Source organism: Sapajus apella, unplaced genomic scaffold, assembly GCF_009761245.1.
Source record: "Sapajus apella isolate SASKATOON/1434 unplaced genomic scaffold, GSC_monkey_1.0 scaffold114, whole genome shotgun sequence".
Lineage (NCBI taxonomy): Eukaryota > Metazoa > Chordata > Mammalia > Primates > Cebidae > Sapajus > Sapajus apella.
In genome coordinates, this window is record NW_022437054.1 from 4,493,477 (window position 1) to 4,509,627 (window position 16,151).

Consider the following 16,151-nt stretch of genomic DNA (forward strand, 5'->3'; position numbering starts at 1 on the left):
TGGGCACGGTGGCTCATGCCTGTAATGCCAAGCACTTGGGGACTGTTTTATGATTGTTCCTTGAAAGTCAAATGGAGGACCTTTCCATTGTGCTTTGTTAATCTTGTCAGAAAACTGTCACCAAAACAAAACTTGATTTTGTCTTTGTTCTAGGAGTTACTGTGTAGTTGTAAGTATAATCTTTGTTAAATATAATGTAAAATAAAATTTCAAGATATTTAGTTTTATTTTTCAAAGTAAAGTTCTAGTCAGCCTTTTGTATGCCATTGGCTCTGACATGTATACCAGCCTTTCACTGTGTACTGTGTATATAAATCCATAGAACTGGGTTAGCTGCTTACGGAGGGAATATATTCAAAGTGTACCAAGGACCAAATCCTGGAGTTCTCCCAACTTTAGAGGATGGAAAGAGGCCTAGCAAAGGAGACGGAAAAGAGGCCAGTGAAGTAGGAGGAAAATATTTCAAGGAGAGTGATGATTCTGTCAGTATTGCTGAGAATTCAAGTAAAAAGAGGACTGAGAATTGACTGCTGGGTGTGGCAAAGTTGATGTTATTGACAACATTAATTTTGGTGGAGTGCTGGTACTGGAAGTCTGTAATGGATGGAAAACAGCTGAGGAGTAAAACTGGCTTTAGACAGCTCTTTTGAAGATTTTTGCTGAAGAAGGTAGACAAGAGGAGGGGCAGTAGCTAGAAGAGGTTATGTAGTGAAGACATTTTTAATTTTTGAGACAGAGTCTCACTCTGTCACCTAGGCTGGAGTTCAGTGGCGTGATCTTGGCTCACTGCAACCTTTGCCTCTCAGGTTCAAATGATTCTCATGCAGGGAAACTCCGCTTTATAAAACCATCAGTTCTCGTGAGACTTACTATCATGAGAACAGCATGGGAAAGACCTGCCCCCATGATTCAGTTACTTCCCACTGGGTCCCTCCCATAACACATAGGAGCTACAATTCAGGGGAGACTTGATGGAGGACACAGCCAAACCTCATCAGTGGGCAATCAAGACTAAGCATTTCTGATTATCAGCTTTGTGGTGGCCCCTGTTTGTCCAAATCATATTTCCCTAACCCTTACCACTTTCCTCCTATGATCCTAGTTTCTTAGAACTGATGCTTCTAGCTTGTCAAGCTTCAAACATTGGGATCTTTCAGGTGTGTCTTCCCAGTGCTCTTAAAATGAAATCCAAGATCCGTATGACTTACATGGCCCTACATGATTTGACCCCAGCTTGCTTCTCCCTCCTGCCCCTTGGGCTCCAGCCACACGACCCTCTTCCACTCTTCCATTCTTCTTGCTTCTGGTCCTCACACAGGCTGCACTTATCCTGGAATACTTTTTCCCACCCACTCTGAAAACACTCCCTCATCCTTAATTTGTAGACACTTGATGTTTTTGTCTGTGCCTTAAGGACTTACAGGCCAGCTCCAGGCTCAACCAAGCAATATCACAACTTCAAGTCAGGTCAATGAAAGCCCATTCTGGGGCTGGGGAAGTACTGGGAAAGAGCAGTACACTTCTGGAGATGCAGTGGTACAGCTGGAGCCGTGAAGGGAAGGAGTTTTCTGTTACTTCAGGCTTTGAGCCCTGGCTAATATGCCTCAGCCCTCAGATTGTTGTTTTATCAGGGTTTACCTACCTTCCTTGTTTAAAAGTGGTCTTCCCTCTTAGTTCTTTCTCAGCACCTTAGTCTCATCCTTCATAGTATTTGGTAGAATTTAATTCTATTTAATATTTGGGTATACATTTATTTAATATTTATCTCCCCTACTGGACCACAAAAGCTCAATGAGGGCAAGGACCTTGTTTGCTTACTTTGTCCATTACCCGGGCACCTAGCAGTTTGAAAGGTTTACTGTGTGAATTAGTGATTACATCAGAGTTGAGATCTTACAATGCCAGGCATGGTTCTAAATGCTATACATTTATTAATGTGTGGCATTAACTCTTTGAGGTAGGTACCCAATTTTTCAAATGAGAAAATTGAGGCTTTAATGATTGACTGTCCATGTCCCATTTCCTATCCCAAGTCTTGTTGGTTGCCAAGCCCTACGAGAGACCTTTTAACATCTCTCTACCACTATCCTGATTGTCACCTAGATTATTACAATACTTTGGAATTATCTGATCCTCCTCTTTATCTGGAACTCCTGCCAAAGGTCAATAGGTAAGTGCTCCACTGATTGTGAGTTCATCACTTCCTCTTTTGTTCATGCTGTGCCCTTTATTTGGAGTGCAGATCCCACTCCACTTCTAGGAGTTGAACAAGTTTAAATGCCATCTGTAGAAAACTTTCATTATCCTACCACAGTCTCTTCAGTAGTTCTTTCTCGTGACATTTTTGTCCACTTTTTTTTTTTTTACACTGAGTCAGAAAATTAAGTTACAAAACTTTTTTTTTTTTTTTTTTTTTTTTTTTTTACAGAATCAGTATAAAATAGCAGTTGATTTCTCCATAATTATCAGAATTATTTATATTTGAGGTCTGGGCTAAGTGGGGCTGAAATCAACAAAAGGTCTTGGACTGTTGGCTCAGAAATCATCCTAGGAAGCCCACCCTGTTGATACCTGTCATGCTTAGCTCGTATGAGATGACCCCATCTTTAAAAAAAAAAAAAAAAAGTATCTCTCTCTATTCATTCTTTGGAGGCTTGAAGTGAATTCGGCAGCGTTCATTAAACACCTTCCAGCTCCTGTCATTTACCACTTCAACATTCAGTTCTGACTGCATCCATTTCAACTTTGCTATTTTCTAGGTTGCGTTAATAACGTTAAATCATCCAAATTCTTTTCTCTCTCTTCTCGGAGGTTTTTTACTACTTCTCATGTCTGGGCTATATACAATTTTTTGACTCTCTCTACCGGCATGAGCTGCCATCAAAGACTCATAAAGTTGTTTACAGGTTTGGCTGGCATCAATTTTCCCTGCAAAGGAAGCTGTTGGAACCGTAGTGTTTTAATTCATGTACTATTCTGTCATCAATTGTCTTCATCACCTTGAGTAATTCCTGCCACATGAGGAAAAACCCCATCACCTGGAACTCAGCGAACTCTTCACAGTTCACACTGCCACAGGGTGCCGCCATATTGGACCTTTTTTTTTTTTTTTTTTTTTTTGAGAGAGTTTCGCTCTTGTTGCCCAGGCAGGAGCGCAATGGTGCAATGTCGGCTCACCACAACCTCCACCTCCTGGGTTCAAATGATTCTCCTGCCTCAACCTCCCGAGTAGCTGAGATTACAGGCATGCGCCACCATGCTCAGCTAATTTTGTTTTTAGTAGAGACGGGGTTTCTCCATGTTGATCAGGCTGGTCTCGAACAACTGACCTCAGGTGATCCACTCACCTCAACCTCCCAAAGTGCTGGGATTACAGGTGTGAGCCACCACACCCGGCTTTCTACCTTTTATCAATATTTACATCCCTTCCTCCTTACTAGACTGTAAGATTTTCAGGAAGGATCTGCATCTGTGTTAAACTGATCTTTGTATTGCCAGGTTCATAGCACCTGGTATATAAAATAGGAACTCATCTAAAATTTTCAAGATTTTTTTTTTAAGACGGAGTCTTGCTCTGTCACTAGGCTGAAGTGCAGTGGCACCATCTTGGCTCACTGCAACCTCCACCTCCCGGGGTCAAGCAGTTCTGCCTCAGCCTCCCAAGTAGCTGGGATTACAGGCACATACTACCATGCCTAATTTTTGTGTTTTTAGTGGAGAAGGGGTTTCGCCATGTTGGCCAGGATGGTCTTGATCTCCTGACCTCATGATCTGCCCACCTTGGCCTCTCAAAGTGCTGGGATTACAGGCATGAGCCACTGTGCCCGGCCAAATTTTCAAGATTTTGAATATCCTTCAGTTTCACTTCATTCTTATATTGCTCTAATTTCATCAAATTCCATTATTACTATTATTATTGAGACAGCATGTCATCACCCAGGCTGGAGTGTAGTGCTGTCATCTCAGCTCACAGCAACCTCAGTTCAAGTGATTCTTCTACCTCAAGTCTCGCCAGTAGCTGGGATTACAGGCATGCGCCACCACATTTGTTTTTAGTAAGAGACAGGATTTCACTGTGGTGATCTGGCTGGTCTTGAATTCCTGACCCCGGGTGATCTGCCCACCTCGGCCTCCCAAAATGCTGAGATTATAGGTGTGTGTCACCACACCCAGCCAAGCCCTGTTACATTTTCTTATGAGTTGGTTGGTAACTGGGTTGACATACTAGCGTGGGTAGGGCAGGAAATTCTAAACAGCTGAAGGAACAAAGTGGAGCTGCTAGAAATGCTTTTTCTCCTTTTAAAATAGCTTATCTTTACTGAACATTCACTGCCCACCAGGCTCTCCCCTAATTTCACTGACTCCTCCCAAGTTTTATGAGGCAGGGATATCAGTACAACATCTTCCTATAAAAAAGTCTGTGTAACATTCCAAGGCTAAGGACTTTTGCTTATTACAACTACTTTTTAGTATTAAAATTTTTTTTTTTTTTTTTGAGATGGAGTCATGCTCTGTTGCCCAGGCTGGAGTGCAATGGTGCGATCTCACTGCACTCTTTCCCTCCTGGGTTCAAGCGATTCTCCCGCCTCAGCCTCCCAGTAGCTGGGATTACAGGTGTGTAACACCACACCCAGCTAATTTTTGTATTTTTAGTAGAGCCGAGGTTTCACCATATTGGCCAGGCTGGTCTCGGAACACCTGACCTCCTGATCCACCCACCTCAGCCTCCCAAAGTGCTGGGATTACAGGCGTGAGCCACCACGCCCAGCCTTAAAATTACTTTTATGTTTAGCTTATTTCTCCTAAGGATTTCTTAAGGGGAGAATCCATGATTTTGTCCTCACAGAACAGTTGCCTAGTCATGATTAATCCTAACAGAATAAACATAACTGCCTTCAAGCTTGGGCCATTGCAGACTCCAGGAAATTAGTTATTTGCAACAGCAACCTGCCAAAACAGGCAGACATCTGGCTGCTCTTATCACATTCAGAGTGGAAACTAGGACCTTGTCATTCTTTTGAGAGAGGCATTTTGGGTTTGTATAAAAACTGAATAAAGGAGGTCTACTTACTCTAGGCAAAAGTTGCTAATTGTAGGGGACAGCATCACTACAATAGTGTCAGTGTAGTATGGATGGAAGCCAGACTGTAATAAACTGATGGTAAGAAACTGAGTATGAAAGAACATTATTTCTGGAACTGTTTCAACTAATCCTCTATTTTTGGCTACCTAGGTCCAATGCTCCACTTTTGAGCTGTTATTTAAAGTAGCCCCACAATCTGGGTCTGATTTTCACTTCTAAATGGAAGCCATAGTCACTGTGTCTCAGTTGCAGTTACATGAGATAATGCTGGTCGAGTCGTTCCTAAGCATAATACCAATGTTCCTTACTCATGAGGTCATGTCTGGATAAACGATTCAGGAGTTGAAAATATCCTAAGTAGGCCGGGCACAGTGGCTCACACTTGTAATCCCAGCACTTTGGGAGGTCAAGGTGGGCAATCACCTGAGGTCAGGAGTTCGAGACCAGCCTGACAAATATGATGAAACCCTGTCTCTACTAAAAATACAAATTAGCCAGGCATGTGGCATGTACCTATAATCCCAGCTACTGGGAAGGCTGAGACAGGATAATCACTTGAACCTGGGAGGCGGAGGTTGCGTGAGCTGAGTTTGCACCACTGCACTCCAGCCTGGGATACAAGAGCAAAACTCAAAAAAAAAAAAAAAAAAAAATCCTAAGTCAAAACACACTACTTATGTTCAGTTCACAGTGGGTTTATTGGGACATAGCCCATAATATTCTGAGGACCGTCTGTGAATGGCTTATCACGTACCCACCACCGCAAAGCTGAAAAATCTAAAGTTGAACTATCATAAGTTGTAGACCATCTGTATTTGGCACAAGTAAACACTTCAATCATAGTTATGAGCCTGATTTAGAATGTTGCCTTCTCAGTTTCACAAAAAAGTTTGAAACCTGTGTTTAATTGAACAAGAAAGAGGTTTATCAAGTTCAGCTCTTTATTATCAGTTAAATTTTAGAGAATTTTAAACCTAGCCTAATAGTTTTATGTTTCTTTCTACCCCCATTCATACCCGCCCGTCACATGCATAAAACTGATACCTAAAACATTACCTGAGTCAGTGATCAGCTGGGCACAACTGTCCCAGCTTTTGTACACCGTGAAAAACTAAAAAGACATTATAGGCAATGTTATGTACTATAACTCACATATTCCAAAGGGAAAATGTCAATTCCAAAAGACTTATGAGCAAATGAGGCAACCAGGGCAGACACTAAAGCACTGAGCAAGAGGCTGTCACGATGACTATTTATTTTATATTTGGGGAAACAGCTGTTATTACTCAAAGTCACAGTTACTTACCAAACCCAGAGGTAAACCAGGACCAAGTACAAGTCTTTTGATTCTTAACATTATATTCAATAAATTCACTAGGCATTCTCTAACTGTACTTTTGATGGAATATTGAAATCTTCAAAGGAAAAATTCCATGTTGGAACCAAGCAAAGGGTAGAATTTCACAAACCAGCCCAACCACTCGGGCTTTATTTAGTTCCTACCCTCATCTGCATAGTAAATCACAGGGTTTTTTTCTCCCCACGAATAGGAAGTTAATCATGGCTATTCTCCAAAAAGCTAGGTTTAAATTAACTATAAAGTTAATAAGGCTTTATAGTTAATAAGGCTCCAGTCTATCTAATCTGAATGAATAAACCACCTAAAGGTTTGGGGTAAATCTCAGCACAGAAGAGGCACCAGATAGGCTCCAGGCTGGTCTCTGCCACTGCTGACCAACAGCGACACCAACTCCACAGAATCATTAGATTTTAAATGGCTGTTTTTGTATGTACCAGATAAAACTAGTCCAATTTTATTAAATTTTGGGATATACATTTTTAATTTGCTACTGTAACAAAGGGAATTAGACAATACACTCTGTCATATTGTTCATAAACTTCACAACGAGACTGTAACAGTGCCATGGAAGAGAAGAGTTCCGGTTTTAATCCCACTTTACAGCTAATAACCAGTATTTATGGTTTCTCATCTGTCAGGCACTATTCTAAGCTCTTTTAAAATATTCAGTCTTCACAGTCCTATAGGCCATTATCTCCATTTTACAAAATAAAGATTCAAGTAAATTATCCAAGGTTACAGAGCCACTGCTGCAATCAGGATTTAAATGTTTCTATGCACTGGTCTTAATCACTGCCTCTCAAATCAGATGCAGGCCAGTACCCAGCACCTAGGAGGATGTGTGAATACCTGCTATTCACTCAACCTGACCTTGTCTTTAGTGCTTCTCTGTCAGTCTTAAAATTCCTCCTGTACCCCTGCCTCCATCTGCAGATCTTCAAAGTAAACCTTTCCACTTTTACCATAAGTCCAAATCCTTGTTTCCTCTGAACTGGTTCCAGCCTTTAAAATGCCCTATTCCCCACATGTTAAAAATATAAGGAGCCCTCACTGTGGTACCTGTTAGCCTTTTATGTCATGGTACCCTAATCAAGGCAGGCCAATCACCTCCAACACAGCTGCTCCAACTTGCCTCAGCTTATACTTACTATTCCAAACTGCCTCTGCTGCCACTTGAGCTCACTCTCGCACACCCTTTCCAACTGCATACAGCAGTCTACACCACAAACTCATGTTTGATTTCATACAATCTCGTTGCTTTCTTGTTCTGCCCGCTGGGGGCTTAACCATACTACTTAGTATAAACCCTGCTCCCAGGCCTCCATTAACTTGCACACTCAAGCTGATTACATACATATATTTAACAGTACAGTTTTACACAGAATGCTAAGAGCACTTTTCTTCATATTTTACAGAAGGGCTTGAAACATACGGACTTTCTATTAGTAACCATACGATAGCACATCCAAATCTAATTCCTAAATAGATGATGCATGATAATTTGTTTGGAATTTAAAGGCTTAATGGCAATAATCAGGGGAGGAAAAGTTTATTTTACACAACTGACCGAAAAATAAATTCAAGAAATAGTGAATAGAATTTAATATGGTCTCATGCGCCCTGAAGGAGGGGGTGCCCGATTTGGAGGGGTAATTGCTATGTCCAAGTAATCTCCTATCTGGAACTTCTGTGACTGCAGCGTCATGGAATCATCAGTCCCCTTTCTGCCAGACATGGTGCTGCCAATCTCCTTAACTCTGCAAGAAGGAAAATCAACTGTTAATGGATCAAAATCAATGAAACCCAATATGTACTACAAATGAATATGGGACTGGATTTGCTCCATCATTTTATAACGCCGTTCCAAAATTTAAGTACTTTATTCAGCCAAACCAGGTATTAATATAAACCCATATTCTCCCCACTAAGATTCATTAAAGGGGTTATCTCTATCAGTTAAAATATACTAAAAACAAAGATTACAGGAATTAAAATGAGACGTTACCTACCGATAGCCAGGTCTTTTAACATCTGTAAAAACAATTGCAAAATTGAAGTGAGTGCCCTTCTTTCTAGCTTCTGGGTAGACTTCTTTTACTAAGCTTGTCAGTTCTTTCAAGGTTGCATCCATCCTGGATTTTTTTTTAAAAAAGAAATTTACATTTGCTTCATCAGCAATAATATGCAAAGGATTTTGACGATGAGTTAATTACATATATCTGAGTTGTGACTTACATTAGAAACTGCCTCTTATACTAGTTTAATTTCAAAGCAGCTAAAAATACTATTTGCCTCCTAAAACTCCCAGTACCAGCCTAACTGTTGGGAATTTCAATTAAAGTTATGTTCTTAGTGCCAAATGGGACTTCAGAGAATCCAAATGCTCTCTTCTGTTGCTATGCAACACCTTATGGCCTAGTGATTTACCTAAGGGTAACTAGTCCAAATAAATCCAAATAAGCAAAACAGATGTATTCCATTACTTCTAAGACATGTACTCTTCCACATTTTAGCCATCTTTGAAATCAGACTGTGAAATCTTACAATTAATGTGCTAGGAAAGCATTTTCATACAGCTTTTTGCTGTTTTGTTGTTGTTTTGAGAACGAGTCACGCTCTGTTGCTCAGGCTGGAGATATCGGCTCACTGCAACCTCCACCTTTCAGGTTCAAGTGATTCTCCTGCCTCAGCCTCTCAAGTAGCTGGGATTACAGGTGCCCGCCAACACATCCAGTTGATTTTTGTATTTTTAGTAGAGACGGGGTTTCATCATGTTGGCCAGGCTGGTCTCAAAGTGATCTACTCACCTTGGCCTCCCAAAGATTACAGGCCTCAATGACCTCACCCAGCCAGATGTGTTTCTTCTTTCTTAGACAGGATATTAAGATAAGTTTTACGCCGGGCGCGGTGGCTCACGCCTGTAATCCCAGCACTTTGGGAGGCCGAGGCGGGTGGATCACGAGGTCAAGAGATCGAGACCATCCTGGTCAACATGGTGAAACCCCGTCTCTACTAAAAATACAAAAAATCAGCTGGGCATGGTGGTGCATGCCTGTAATCCCAGCTACTCAGGAGGCTGAGACAGGAGAATTGCCTGAACCCAGGAGGCAGAGGTTGCGGTGAGCTGAGATCGCACCATCGCACTCCAGCCTGGGCAACAAGAGCGAAACTCCGTCTCAAAAAAAAAAAAAAAAAAAAAAAGTCCTACAACCAATGAAATACACAAAATTTTCTTAGGATGAAGCATAGGCTCGTCACAATAAAGTTTCTTACCCTACAAACTGATTTGAATGCAACTTTAATATAGTCCCCTGAGCTAATATGGCACAATCTGAAAAAACACTTTAAAATCTAAGTACCTTAGAAATAATAACCTACTATACATTTTTTTTTGCCAGGTGCGGCAGCTCACACCTGTAATCCCAGCACTTTGGGAGGCCGAGGTGGGCGGATCACCTGAGGTCGGGAGTTCGAGACCAGCCTGATCAACATGAAGAAACGCCGTCTCCACTAAAAATACAAAAAATTAGCTGGGTGCAATGGCACATGCCTGTAATCCCAGCTACCTGGGAGGCTGAGGCAGGAGAATCGTTTGAACCCAGGAGGTAGAGGTTGTGGTGAGCTGAGATCATGCTATTGCACTCCAGCCTGGGCAACGAGCTAAACTCTATCTCAAAAAAGAAAAGAAATAACCTAATATATATTTTTATATTGTTTTCTTACATGACAAACCAGGAAAATGCAGTGGTTTGGAACTTGAAACAACACCGTAGAGTGCTATTAAATGGTACAGGGATACTAGGCCCTAGTGAAGAATGAAACTAAGAATGCACAGCATCAAGAAGGAACACACAACAGTGCATTTACTTTTAGCTTTGTGCTATTTACAAAATGCCACCACACCACACTCAAAGTAAACCAAGGGCTTCAACTATACTCCGAGTAAAAATATCCAGGATGACTACTTCATCTTCGATTTCTACTGCTACAAATCTTTCTCTATATCCCCTAACAGAACTTGACAGACTTCTGAAAACATGCCCCTTCCCCTCATACTCCTACCAAAAATGTCACCCACTTAGCTGCCCAGGTCACAATACCAAGCATCTTCAATTCTTCCCATCTTCATCCTGTTACACAGTCTTACTGTTTCTACCTCCTAAATACAGATCAAACAGGTTTTCTTCCCTCATCCCCACCATCACTGCTTTATTTCAACCTCTCATTATTTAACTCTCAGTATGCTACCTTCAGCCCCTCTCAGTTTTTAAGCTCTGTTTTTGTATAAAATGGTGTCAGGCAGGTGACACCTGTTACTATACTACCTCTAGGGGAGTCCCATTGCGTGGAAGACAACAAAGAACATAATGTCTATCACCAGGAGAAGCAGTCCCAAGATGTAAAGCTTTGCAGTTGTTAGTCACGAAGAATGACATAATCTACTCTGGCACTGGCAGGACAATGCTTTGCTAACACAGAGAATAGACAAGAGTTAAAATCACCTTCAATAGTGTCAGTCCCCCAGGGCTAGCAGGTCACAGCCAACACAGGGAGATGGTCTACATGCACCCCGCATGCTGCAGGCAAAGGACCCCCATTCCCTCCTCACTGGGAACAGATTCAGCAATAGGGTTCCCAGGTGCCATATAACATACATGCTTATGCAAAACAAAGGAGTACACATCGAGCCCAGGGCAGGAAAGGATACTCCCAGAGATCTGCCCAACACAAGCTGTGAGGACTCATTATCTCTTTGCAAGGCAGTATTTCATACTAAAGGCCACTCTATATACCATGAGTGCTGCACATGACTGCCTTCCTTAACTTGATACATAAGAGGGAAAAGCCATATGCAATAATGCAATAAATTAGTTCCCAAATCTCACCAACCAGAAATAACCAGTGATATTAATATTACTGTGGGCAACTTTTTGTTTAATGCAATACACTACTACAAAAAAAATTTCCTTAAGACATCAAGCATATTATACATGCTGAGACTCATACAAAATATAATTCATGCTGTAAGTACCGTACATATTTTATTTTTATTTTTTTTGAGACGGAGTTTCACTCTTGTTACCCAGGCTGGAGTGCAATGGCGTGATCTTGGCTCACTGCAACCTTCGCCTCCTGGGTTCAGGCAATTCTGCCTCAACCTCCTGGGTAGCTGGGATCACAGGCACGCGCCACCATGCCCAGCTAATTTTTTGTATTTTTAGTAGAGACGGGGTTTCACCATGTTGACCAGGATGGTCTTGATCTCTTGACCTCGTGATCCACCCGCCTCGGCCTCCCAAAGTGCTGGGATTACAGGCTTGAGCCACCGCGCCCGGCATGTACATATTTTAATAAAAATTATCTTTTATTTTGGGAAGAGAAAATTCACAGTAAAAGAATCATAAAACTTCACAGATAAAGACACCCATCGTTACCGTTCCTCCATTTTGTGTCTTATTTTACCTTTGTCAGAGTTAATATTCTGTTCTGCAACAGTAATTCCCCTGGTTGTTTTAACTTTGTCCCCAGTGAACTCCAATGTTGGCAAAAACCTGGGGTCAGGCCGGGCAGGGTGGCTCATGCCTGTAATCCCTGCACTTTGGAAGGCCATGGAAGGGGGATCACCTAAGGTCAGGAGTTCAAGACCAGCCTGGCCAACATGGTGAAACCTGTCTCGACTAAGAATTTAAAAAAATAGCTGGGCGTGGTAGCACACACCTGTAGCCTATAATCCCAGCTACTCCAGGAGGGTGCACTCCACTCCAGCCTGGGTGACAGAGTGAGACTCTGTCTCAAAAACAAAATAAAAAAACCCCTGAGGTCACACTGGTTTATCTGACTAGGGGACTTTTTTTTTTTCCCTGATATTCTGCTGTTAATTATTCTTTATCTATTACAGGTTGAGTATCCCTTACCCAAAATGCACAGGACTAGAACTGTTTTGGATGTTTTCAGATTTTAGAATTTTTGCATATACGTAAGATATTTTAGGGTTGCGACCCAAGTTTAAATGAGAAACTCATTTACGTTTCAAACACACCTTATACACATAGCTAGAACATAATTTTATACATTATTTTAAGGTAATTTTGTGCATGAAAGGAAGTTTGTGTCAAGAACTTATGTGTGCAATTTTCCACCAGTGTCATGTCAGCTCTCAAAACATTTCAGGTTCTGCAGCATTTCAGATTATGGACTTGTGATGCTCAATCTATATTCTGATACACAGCATACATTTACGATGATTATATACCAGAAAGAATTTTTCCTTTCTAAAAACATTTTCAATATTGTCTTGGTCATAATGAATTTGGGGGATTTCACACCTTTTATCAGTTCTGACAGTGTGAAACCTACACAAGCTTCCCACCTTCTAAGAGACTGTCCTTCCAGACCAACAATTGGAGTGCTCACCACTAGTCAGAAGCCTGAAGACACAGGTAGGGTTCAGTACTTGTGTCAGCTTGATGAAGCTACAGTCCCTAGATATTCAACCAAACACGAATCTAGGTATTGCTGTGAGATATTTTGTAGATGTCATTAAAGTCTACAACTAGTTGACCTTAAATTCAGGGGTCTGTCCTATATCTTCTGGGTAGGCCCTAAGAGCAGCCTTTCCTTTCCGAGAACCTGCCCTACAGATTTGACAATTAAGTGCCTAGACACCCCTACAATCGTGTAAGCCGATTCTTTGCAATAAATCTCTCTCTCTCTTTTTTTTTTTTTTGAGGCGGAGTCTTGCTCTCTCGCCCAGATTGGAATACAGTGGCATGATTTCGGCTCACTGCAACCTCTGGATCCTGGGGGTTCAAGCAATTCTCCTGCCTCAGCCTCCTGAGTACTTCGAATTATAGGTGCCCACCACCAGGCCCAGCTAATTTTTGTATTTTTAGTAGAGATAGGGTTTCACCATGTTGGACAGGCTGGTCTCAAACTCCTGACCTTGTGATCTGCCCACCTCGGCTCCCAAAGTGCTGGGATTACAGGTGTGGGCCACCATGCCCGGCCGCAATATATCTCTTAACACATCTCTCCGGATTCTGTTTTTCTGGCGGAGCCCTGACTGTTAGTGACCGGATTAATGACTACCCACACACAGGAGATACACACGTTTGGCTTGTTCTCTTAGCTTCGTAGGGCACCTCAAACTTCGGTGAACACAGCCTGCTTCTACTGGGCTCCTCTGGACTTCCACTCCCTTTTCTGTAACTTGTCTTGGGGCTGCCTACTTTAGCCCCACAGTCTACTTCTCCCAATTGAGAATTTCCAATATATGTTAACTAATTTTCCCTGATTACTATTTCTAGGAATGAGGGCAGGCCTTTGTGTTACCCCCACACCAATCATCCAGTCTTTCAGAATCTTTTCTTTGGCCACCATTTGGAGATATAACTTAAGCTTATTCCTTTTTTTTTTTTTTTTTTTTTTGAGACAGTGTTTCGCTCTTGTTACCCAGGCTGGAGTGCAATGGTGCGATCTCAGCTCACCGCAACCTCCGCCTCCCGGGTTCAGGCAATTCTCCTGCCTCAGCCTCCTGAGTAGCTGGGATTACAGGCACGCACCACCATGCCCAGCTAATTTTTTGTAGTTTTTTAGTAGAGACGGGGTTTCACCATGTTGACCAGGATGGTCTCGATCTCTTGACCTCGTGATCCACCCGCCTCGGCCTCCCACAGTGCTGGGATTACAGGCTTGAGCCACTGAGCCCGGCTAAGCTTATTCCTTCTTTGGTTGCTTACAATTTCAGGGTAGTTTAGGACAGGATTTTTGGTAATTTTTTTTCTTGATTCACAGTAAAAGGTCTGTAGAACAATCTTACCCTGCCATCTTAACCCCAAAAATCACACTAATTTATTCATCCGCTTTCCCTGATAAAAGGACTTACTACAGGGAGAAGCAGTACCTTCTTGACTTTATACTCAGGATCTAAGTACAACACCCAGCAAATAGGAACTCTTATTTGTTGGAAGAAACATACACTTTAATTTCTGAAAAGAGATTTTTCATCAAGCCACTATTTAACAGTTCTCCCATATAAGTTAAATCAGCCTTTCTGGAGCATTTACTCTTGAGTGATGCTTAAGTACAAGTATCATACTACTAGGTGAATTTAACAAGCACCTGCAAATAAGACGAGTAGGGCCCCAATCTTCAAGGAATTGAGCTCTAATGTACAGGGCTCACACAGTTTAAAATTATCCATCTTTTGGGGAATGTAAAATAGTGCAGTTGCTGTGAAAAGATTTGGTGGGTGCTCAAAAATTAAACAAAATTAACATATAACTTCCAGTGGCCTGACCATTTGGAGACTGGCAAAAAAAAAAAAAAAAAAAAAAAAAAAAAAAAAAAAAATTATATATAGACACACACACACATCCATCCCAGTAATCCACTCCTAGGTATATATCCAAAAGAACTGAGAGCAGGGAGACAAACACATTTGTATGCCCATGTTCACAGCAGCATTAATCACAACGGTAAAAAAGGTGAAACAACCCAAGTGTCCATCAATAGATGAGTACATATGTGATGCACACATACAATGAAATATTATCAGCCTTAACAAGGAAGGAAATCCTGATGGATGCCACTACAAAAATAAACCCTGAAAACACCATGAAATAAGTGAAATAAGCTAGGCACAACATGACAAGTACTGCAATGAGTCCACTGAAATGAAATATGCAGCATCACTTCAGGTCAAGAGTTCAAGACCAGCCTGGCCAACATGGTAAAACCCCTTCTCTACTGAAAATACAAAAATTAGCCAGGTGTGATGGTGGGCGCCTGTAATCCTAGCTACTCAGGAGGCTGAGGCATGATAATGGCTTGAACTCAGGAGGTTGCAGTGAGCAGAGATCTTGCCACTGCACTCCAGCCTGGGCAAGAGTGAGATTCAAAAAATAAAAATAAAAAAAATGGTTAACATGGCAAATTTTGTAATATATGCATACATACATACTTTTTGAGATGCAGTCTTGCTCTGTTGCCCAGGCTGGAGTGCAGTGGCACAATCTTGGCTCACTGCAACCTTCACTTTCTGGGTTCAAGCAATCCTTCTGCCTCAGTCTCCCATGTAGCTGGGATTACAAGCCTGTACCACCACACATGGCTGATTTTTGCATTTTTAGTAGAGACAGGGTTTCACCATGCTGGTCTCGAACTCCTCAACCCACGTGATCTGCCCACCTCAGTCTCCCAAAGTGCCGAGATTACAGGCGTGAGCCACTGTGCCTGGCTTGTTATATATGTTTTTATCACAATAAAAAATATATTGTAGGCCAGGCGTGGTAGCTCAAGCATGTAACCCCAGCACTTTGGGAGACCAAGGTGCGTGGATCACCTGAAGTCAGGAATTCGAGACCACCTTGGCCAATATGGTGAAACCCCATCTCTCCTAAAAATACAAAAATTAGCCAGGCATGGTGGCGGGTGCCTGTAATCCCAGCTACTCAGGAGGCTGGGGCAAAAGAATCACCTGAACCCACGAAATGGAGGTTGCAGAGAGCCGAGATTGTGCTACTGCACTCCAGCCTGGGCAACAGAGACACTGTCTCAAAAAAAAAAAAAAAAAAAAAAAAAAAGAACATGCCTCCAGGTGTTCTAGGACAGATTATAGCAGAGGGTTTCCACTAAAGCATTTCTAGTTCTCTAAAGTACAAGGAAACAGCCGGGCGCGGTGGCTCAAGCCTGTAATCCCAGCACTTT

At 41.9% G+C, this 16,151-nt stretch overlaps 1 protein-coding gene and 1 pseudogene across 1 annotated transcript in view; both read right to left on the reverse strand.

Moving 5' to 3' along the window:
- Positions 1–1,957: 1,957 nt before the first annotated feature.
- Positions 1,958–3,132, reverse strand: LOC116537899 (annotated as a pseudogene).
- Positions 3,133–6,010: 2,878 nt separating this feature from the next.
- The window catches only part of SAP18 (Sin3A associated protein 18), a 12,429-nt gene continuing 2,288 nt past the window's right edge, over positions 6,011–16,151 (reverse strand). Inside the window, exons 3-4 of the mRNA XM_032260116.1 lie at positions 8,453–8,575; positions 6,011–8,200 (exon numbers count right to left, since the gene is read on the reverse strand). Of these exons, the coding sequence (XP_032116007.1) occupies positions 8,044–8,200; positions 8,453–8,575 (280 nt within the window). The 3' untranslated portion in view covers positions 6,011–8,043. The remainder of the gene's footprint in view (positions 8,201–8,452; positions 8,576–16,151) is intronic.